The 9090-nt window shown below is 38.7% G+C and overlaps 1 protein-coding gene across 1 annotated transcript; it reads left to right on the top strand.

Moving 5' to 3' along the window:
* The first annotated feature begins 1817 nt into the window (after positions 1-1817).
* Positions 1818-8816, top strand: csnk1db (casein kinase 1, delta b). Its single transcript, XM_026276560.1, has 9 exons — positions 1818-2292; positions 5188-5298; positions 5447-5595; positions 5691-5919; positions 7077-7247; positions 7366-7514; positions 7764-7932; positions 8009-8151; positions 8664-8816. Exons 1-9 carry the CDS (start codon positions 2217-2219, stop codon positions 8694-8696), a joined length of 1230 nt encoding a protein of 409 aa, XP_026132345.1. The 5' UTR covers positions 1818-2216; the 3' UTR covers positions 8697-8816.
* Positions 8817-9090: the final 274 nt, after the last annotated feature.

Raw genomic sequence — 9090 nt, forward strand, 5'->3', positions numbered from 1 at the left:
ATTAATACCTTTTAAATAATATTATAGATAAATATTTTTAAAGCGTGAAACAGACATTGTAAAAAGTAGCTTTGGCAATAAATATTTTGCGTGATTCAACATCTAATGTATTACATATGCCTCTTTTTGACCATGAGGGTGGGTAAATTATGACAAAATTTTTAATTTTTGGGTGGGTGAACTTTACTTTCAAAAATAACATCATGCAGAGAAATATTAAGCTTGCAAAATATGCTTTTAAAATATTCAGTTTGTTTCTGCTGTCTATATCAATGAACACTAGATGTCCTCATTAGCAAATCTTGCTACATACAAAAACACTTCTATTCACGATTATTAAATAGGGATCTGCAGAGTTGCTTCTCTAAAACAAGGCAAATTATTTTGACTTGTTTATTATTTTGGGGTTTAATACTGTATTACTGTGGTTCCTAATTATATCATAGCTTATCATTATTGCTGATGAGTGTTGTTGTGCTATGTTATTGTAATATTTACCATTATATAATAAGAGGGGTATGTAAAAGTTTATGAAAGTTTTACTCTATAATACAATAGCAACATATATAAATATGTATAGTATTTTTATGTTACACTAATCAGTATTTAGCACACCTTCCTAAGGAAAGGATCAGAAGATATGGCAATTAGTAAATTATATTTAGACAGACTTATTGACGTTCCAGATCTATACTTGTGCTCTTATTATTTTAGTTATTTTGCCTTTATTGTAAATAAAGTGCAATCAATATAATTGCGCTTGTGAATTTATTTTGATGTTATTTACAGAGTGCGAGCTGTCTCTTTAATACCGCGTGGTTTAACTGTGTTAACATGTTGCTGCTGATTGGGCTGACATGTTTTAGTACACACTCATCAAACAAGAGAAAACGCATCTCAAACCCCGTTTCCAGAGAACATGTTGTTCAAAACTGTAAACCGTAGCACAAATGATGCACAGTTGCACACCGGTTTGAGCTTGAACTTGCCCCAGTTGTTGTGTTTTTTTTTTTTTTTTAGTTACTCCGAGATGCGCATTGACGAACACGTGCAAGTCACTTACGCAATCTGCTGGAAAGCGTTACAGCAACGTGACCGTGTCCTGATTGGATCGTGTGTGACCAATCTAAAGAGATCCGCCAATCAGCGAGCGTGGGGCGTGGCCAGTACCCTGCAAACACTTGAGGGGTACAAGATGTTACTGTTCCACTGCTCTCCCACTGCCTTGATTATTAGAAGCGTTTTGTCTCACTGTGTTTTAGGGGCCAGGTCAAACAAAAGACCAAAATAGATGGAACACGAATTACAGAGATGACGCGTTGTCTTAAGATTTTAAATCTAGTTTTTTTTCCAAAGTGTTGTTGGACCGTATACGAAGCCACATATCAGTTTTCTATTTTTATATTATATTTCTAATTATTTTACTATTATTTTGTTTTATTATCCTTTTAAAACCAATAGTAAGCAATCTAATATTTATTTTTATTTATAGTATCTATAACTTTAGTAACATTAAAAATGGACGTTGAACAATTGGACTATTGTCTATCCAATGTAAATGTGACAAAATAGATTACTGTTAGTGTAACTTTAAGGAATTAATGTTTTAAACTGCTCGCTAATGCATATCACTGAATAAAATCTATCTGGGACGAACGTGTGTCCAATATATAATAAAATAACTGTTGTTCTATCTAAGCAGTTAGTGAGATTGAAGAACTAACGAAACTCATCCAGCGTTTCTCCCACGTGACCGTGGCGAGCGAGGCGTTGCCAACGGGGAAGTGACGTAACGGCGCTACGTTCGTGTTCTCAATGTCCACAGGAGATACGAGGCCTGTGACAAGCTTCTGCGCTGGGGGTCTGCTGTTAAAATCCAGCTCCATCTTCTTTATCCTTGGGGATAACGATGACCAAACCGACAAGAGCATAATCTACACACTCTAAGCTTTCTCCTGATCACAATATTGTGATATTTCGGATTTAAATATATTAGAAAAGGAATGGTGAAAAGTGAACTCCGTCGGAAGAATCCGAATTCTCTTCAGGGACTCGGGGGGGTTGGGGTCGCATAAAGATACATAGGATCGCAGCAGTTAAACGACGCGTAAAAATATTAAGGTAAACGTGGATTTAAAGGCCAACGGTATCTGGTTTTATAGAAATTAGCTGAAATACAATCAAGGGACTCGTCCGAGAGACACCAATACACAGCGATGGAGCTACGAGTTGGAAACAGATACAGACTTGGTAGAAAAATTGGAAGTGGATCATTTGGAGACATTTATCTGGGTAAGTATAAACTGAAACACACGTAGACACTCTTGCTATAAAGCTGTCAATAATATAAAACGCTTAACAAGCTCTATTGTTTCATATATCTGTCAGCTGTAACTGTCAGTGGCGTTTTTCCAAAGATTGACTCGTTATAGTATTTTTATGAGGTCCGTTTCTCAGTTCTTCGGGCATTTATATGAAAAACCGTATTTTCTAACCGTGACAAGAACGTATTTCAGACCACAAGTGGTTTGTTGAACTTACAGAGTATATAAACTTTACGTCCCGTTTGGAACAACACTCCAGGAGATCATACGTGACCATAAAATATGTGCTTTTGACATTAGACTCAGATGTCAGTTGTATAAGATGGAATACAACACTTGATTTAAACTGATTTGTGATTTCCCTGAACCTGTCAATAGGAGTTTCTAAACAGGTCCTCTCTTGTGTGTCACTCTGAATGAATCTTACCTGTCCATGCAGGTTTCACTGAAAGCGTGAACCACCCAAAAGGCCAAGCCTGACATGTTGAATCACCCTATGATGGACATTCAGCCAAACCTGGCTGATGCTTTTGCAGTCTATTAAAAATCAGATCATACTTTCAGGGTTCATGATTCATGCGATCTCGTTTTTCTGATCACAAGATCATGGTGCCTTTTGGGGAAACAATTTTGATTCAAGTTGTTGTGAAGCAACAGTGAGGAACCAGAAGAACTCTTTATTTATATACTAAATGGCCTTCATGGTTGATACCATCAGTATCACACCAGGAAGTCGTCGGTCATTTGAATATCCATGGTTGACATTTAGAGATTGTATTGATGGCTGTAGAGAGCCATTGTTTTGTATTGCAATACATTGCACCAAAGTAGGTCATTGTTTTTTTGTTGATACACTTAACTTTTAGTAGTACTCTAAACCACTTTAGCATTTCATTTTCGATTCAAGACTGTGATTAAATGTACTTGTGTAGAGCAAGATGTGAAGATCATCTTTTATTCAGAAGGCATTAAAGGAAGTTTTGCAGCTGTTGGCCTTAATTCTTCTAGCTGTGGTCTCCTCATTAACATGGTTTTCTCTCACATGGTTTGAAACCCGTGGACAGAATGTTGAATTCAATCAAAGCTCTTACAAACATCAGGTTCAAATGCAATCAGCTTCCTTTTATTTTGACGGAGAAGCACTGTTGGCAAGGGGACTTTGATCATCATAGTGTTGAAGTGTGGTGGGGAGACCTTTATCCCGAAGCCTTTTAGCTGAGATGGGATAGTTTCAGTCTGTCTGTGTGTGAGAACAGGGCTTGGTGGGTGTGGTGAGATTGTAAACTCCATCTGCGCAGTTGTTTCATAACTGCACCCACCTCTTTGGTACGTTAACTTAATTAAATGCTTTTTTTTAATTGAATGCCTAAAGTGTGTCTTAGGTGTGATTCTGAGGCAGTGCTATAGGAAGATCTTCAGTAAATGACTGTGTGTGAAATACACTGAAATCATCTGCCATCGTTAGCATTAGAGGCTGAAAAGATCAACCCCAACCAGATTAGACTCATTGCATCATGTTACACCGCATAGTGCCCTTACAAATCATCAGAGAGTCAGCGTAAATGCAACACCTCTCCGCTTTTCTTAGGATTCCGTAATATTTGAGTCATGGCAGGCCTCAGGTGTGTGAATCACCCAGGAATGTCCCACTCCTCTACAATCCGGTTTCCTTTCCATCCGCTTTTATGTAACTTCAGAGGGTTTGGTCTGGATAAATTATGTGGTGATGTTTGTAGGTTTGGACAGGATGCCACTTTTGTAACTTCCTCTTCATCTTTCGATGCCAAAAATGGAGATCTCATTTAGCTACATTATCAGACGTTTGACATCTATTTTTCGTGTGCGTTTCGAGCACATGTGAGTTTTATGTCCATACCCAATATTGTCCCATTGAGAGTCAGCTGTTGGATGGGCACTGGTTTTTCTTTTTTCGGAGGGAGCTCTTGCATAACGCTGTCGTAGTAGTATTGGTTTTCTTTATCATTGCAGTAGAGGTGATCTGTAACCAATGCAGAACCATTGTTGTTTACTTTGTAAATGGCAGATATAGGCTTGGACCTGCTCCCCATTTGACTGTTTTTCTTGTTTGATCTAAATGTAGTCACGGGGTACTGACTGTTTGTGTTCCTAGACTAAATGTTTCTAATTTGCTGATAAAGTTCTGTGTAGACCTGACTTGCATGACGTGCGTTTCTTTGCTATCAGCTGAGATGAGCATTATCCTATGCTTGTTTGTTTTCTAAATATCTCAGAAACCAGCTAAACAAGTCCTTGAGTTTCTGTTCAGACACAGTGGTAGCAGTTTCAGTTTCAAAACTGATTTTGGTTTGCTAAGTGGACACATTAAGATTTTGCAGAATGTCCAAGAGTACATATTCATATCATATTAACAAATCTAAAACAATTATTTGCCCAATATATTATTACCTTAGAATCTCCATTACATTTCTCAAATCTTGTTCACCTTTAAAATGTGATCAAATGGCAAACAAAGTTTTTCACGACAGGTTTACTGAATAAAATAAAGCTTGGGGGGGGGGGGGGGAGCAACAACAGACACCTAAAACACCGTTATATGTAGTGAACAAAACTGTACCGCTCATTTACACAAATATACAGAGAACAAGCATACTTCATATTTTAATAGGATTATTCTTGGAGTTTAATATTTACATTTTGATATTGCATTTTAATTAATTGTACAGGCCTATTCTTGATTTTGTTCATTGAAATTGTGTAGTGCAATCACAAATTATACAGGTCAATTAATTATGATCTAGAGTCATGTCAGTTTGTTGGAGATTCAGGCTGTGTTCTGACCTCATTCACTGTTTTAATGGCTCTGTTTCTCATTCTGCTCTAGGCACAGACATTTCAGTTGGAGAAGAAGTGGCCATCAAACTGGAATGTGTGAAGACGAAGCACCCACAGCTCCACATTGAGAGCAAGATTTACAAGATGATGCAGGGTGGAGGTAATGAGAAAAGGGTTTGGATTAATCAGTAAATAAGGGTTTGATCGATGTAATCAATGAAGTAATCAATGAAGTGATTCATATTTGCCAACTATCATCTGTTGGGTTTCCAGGCTGTATTTAAGTGTTCTGTGTGCTCCCTTTGCAGTTGGCATTCCTACTATAAAGTGGTGTGGTGCAGAAGGAGATTATAACGTGATGGTGATGGAGTTGCTCGGCCCCAGTCTGGAGGATCTCTTCAATTTCTGCTCCAGGAAGTTCAGCCTGAAGACTGTCCTGCTGTTGGCTGATCAGATGGTATGATACAAAGTCACGTCGACAAGTAAAAAATAGTTTGCTGCAGAAGTACAACTTCTTTTTAATGTGTTTTTTGTAAACCTTGCATACCTCAGATTAGCCGCATTGAGTACATCCACTCCAAGAACTTCATTCACAGAGATGTAAAGCCGGATAACTTTCTGATGGGCTTGGGAAAGAAAGGAAACCTGGTCTACATCATTGACTTTGGTCTGGCCAAGAAATACCGTGACGCACGAACACACCAGCACATTCCCTATCGAGAGAACAAGAACCTGACGGGCACTGCACGTTACGCATCCATCAACACACATCTTGGCATTGGTAAAAAACACATTCTTTTCAGTCAGTTTGTAGATTTGACTGTGTGTGTGTGTGTGTGTGATCCAAATGAACAAACTTTCTCTGCATAGCAAATAGCATAAATGGCCATGTGAAGGAACAACAAATTGTTGTTTTACGCTTTCATCTGAGCAGAATATCTTAGTGGAGATCTCTAAACTCATACATGTTTACTGGTGTTTTCAGATTGCCAGTGTTTTTGTTCCTCAAAGAGAGTTCATGCATGTATTACACTGGACAGAAAATGTATTAATTTAAACAAAAACTTTGATATTTGGAAACCCCAAGTATGAAAGCAAGTGGAAAGCTTGTTACAAATGTAAGATAATGCAAATGCCTAGTGACAAAAAATACTTTTAGGATAAATAACAAGTGGCCAAATATCACAGGTGGATTACCGTATATAAATCGCACCTAAGTATAAGTCGCATCAGTCCAAAAATATGTCATGATGAGGAAAAAAACGTATATAAGTCGCACTGGACTATAAGTCGCATTATTTAGAACCAAGAGAAAACAATACCGTCTACAGCCACGAGAGGATGCTCTATTCTGCTCAGTGTAGACTACCAGCCAAACTATGAAAAGTGGGGTGTGTTGGCACAGTGGATAAGATACATTCCTTTGGTGTGAGAGACCCAGGTTCGAATCCACTGTGAGACACCAAGTTCCCTGAACAAGACACTTAACTCCTAGTTGCTCCAGAGGCGTGCGACCTCTGACATATATAGCAATTGTAAGTCGCTTTTGATAAAAGCGTCAGCTAAATGAATAAATGTAAATGAAAGTGCGACTTCTAGTCCGGAAAAAAACAGTATGCTTGATTAATAAAGAGAAGTAGTAATCACAATTAAAATTCAATTTAACGTCCAAGTCTTAGCGACGGCTGTAGTTACTGATCCTCTTTGAAAAGCTTTCTCGCTTTATTTTTCTTTCCCATTTCTCTACTGGTTCTGTATGACATCAGTGTGTGCTCTTGCTCAAGTGGATGCATGTATATTTTTAGCGTTTCCCAGAAGAGGTTGGTTTGTGGACGTGTGTTTGCAGCAGTATAAATTCTTATTCATGAATCATACAGTAGCATTCATCCTTTCATGCTCCATGCAAGCATCTATAATTCAATTCGCGTGTCTCTACAGAGCAGTCTCGGCGGGATGACCTGGAGTCTCTCGGTTACGTGCTGATGTACTTCAACTTGGGCTCGCTGCCTTGGCAGGGACTGAAAGCCGCCACCAAGAGACAGAAGTATGAGCGTATCAGTGAAAAGAAGATGTCCACCCCCATTGAAGTTCTCTGCAAGGGCTACCCATGTATGTTCAGAGCCCTTGTGTCATTTCGAACATTTTGTGAATGTTAATCAGACTTCGTCTTTGAAACGATGCTTATAATCCGGTATTGTAATATGCCTGTTTGTTTTCTGTCCCACAGCTGAATTTGCTACGTACCTCAACTTTTGCCGATCACTGCGATTTGATGACAAGCCAGACTATTCGTATTTGAGGCAACTCTTCAGGAATCTGTTCCACAGACAGGGCTTTTCCTATGACTATGTGTTTGACTGGAACATGCTTAAATTTGTAAGTACATGTCTGGATGGTCTTCGTTCTTTAGAGTGTGATAAATGAAACTTGTGTTGCTTGTTGTAGTTTGTTCATTAGTGATATATGAGACTTAAACTGTTATTGATTGGGTATGGGTTGTTGTGTTGTGCAGAGGTGCGACATTTTGAGTGTAGACGGTGGTTGCGTGTCTAAGTTTTTAAATATTACACCACATAAATCCACTTTTAGAAATCCACTACATTGTTGCGTTTCCCCTTTTCTCAGGGCGCCAACCGTACAGCAGAGGAGGCAGAACGTGAGAGGAGAGAGCGAGACGAGCGGATGAGGCACAGCAGGAATCCTGCAGCTCGAGGGATCCCAGCAGCTTCAGGCAGACCCCGCCCCACACAGGACGGAGCTCCGCCCACACCCCTCACCCCCACCTCTCACACAGGTGAACAGTCTGTCACTTACCTCTCAGGTACATGAAAGACTACAAGGAGGTATCTCATATTCTCACTATCTCACAGCAAACACATCCTCACCGAGACCGGTCACTGGCATGGAGCGCGAACGGAAGGTCAGCATGCGGCTTCATCGTGGCGCCCCAGTGAACGTGTCGTCCTCAGACCTGACGGGGCGACAAGACACCTCCCGCATGTCCACATCACAGGTATATTGCAGACCCTGCTCATTCAATCAATAAGCAGAGCAATAATAAAGCGCATGACAAAAGTAGCCAGTCAGTATGAGTATCTGAATGAGGTGTTTTAATATTCTCTTACCGATAAAAGAGATTTTACTCTGGCTGAACAAATAGTTTAGTGCCTCAGGCTTTGAATGGTTACACTAGGAATTCTTACTACTTCACACAAATAAATACCTAATGAAATATTAGTACATCTTTTATTGCTTACAGTAATTGAAGTTTTGATTCTCATGATCTCTTTTGGAGTTTCTGACTGGTGAAATTTAACTTAAAATTTTATCTGTTTATTAGATTTTCTAGGAACCTGTTGACCTAACGTTTGTGTTTCTGGGAAAAGTCATTTCAGCAGCATTTTTTTTCCCAATATGATAGACAGTAGGCATTGCATGATTATGAGTTGGTGTGAGCTGTGTGTCAGTGTACATGTGATTGTGTTGTGGGGTGGAAGGCTGTAATGTTCTCTCTCTTCACCCCAGAATAGCATTCCCTTCGATCACCACGGCAAGTAGTTGATCATCACATCCTTGTGCACCAGGTCAGTTTGATAAGCTTGTGTTGACTGCACATTGCCTTGATTTCTACCAACTGGGTGAATATCATTTGAACTGTCATATTTAAAAAAAATAATAATAATAATAAAGGATCTAAATGGTGTTTTTGCATCTCTGAATAGTTCTTAAAAAAAAAATTAGTGTGATGAACATTTCAATAATCTGGAGGGACTTTTACTACAAAAAAAATGCAGAGGAATGTTCCATGGATATTAATGGTTCTTCTTGGAATTATAGATTATGGAATTATATTTTTAGTGTATTTCAAAATAAAAACAAGTTTCAGTCTTTAAGATATTAATACTAATAATTTTCATTGTGCATTTTCTGCTTTTACCATTTTCATAATACA

This window comes from Carassius auratus, chromosome 12 (genome assembly GCF_003368295.1).
Source record: "Carassius auratus strain Wakin chromosome 12, ASM336829v1, whole genome shotgun sequence".
In the NCBI taxonomy this organism is placed as follows: Eukaryota; Metazoa; Chordata; class Actinopteri; order Cypriniformes; family Cyprinidae; genus Carassius; species Carassius auratus.

What these genes read in the sequence shown, in the direction of transcription:
- csnk1db (XM_026276560.1), top strand. Translation starts at nt 2,217, where the DNA reads ATGGAGCTACGAGTTGGAAACAGATACAGACTTGGTAGAAAAATTGGA. An exon ending in TCTCTGCAAGGGCTACCCAT is followed by an intron (nt 7,248 to 7,365) that starts GTATGTTCAGAG and finishes TCTGTCCCACAG; the next exon opens with CTGAATTTGCTACGTACCTC. An exon ending in CCCGCATGTCCACATCACAG is followed by an intron (nt 8,152 to 8,663) that starts GTATATTGCAGA and finishes TCTTCACCCCAG; the next exon opens with AATAGCATTCCCTTCGATCA.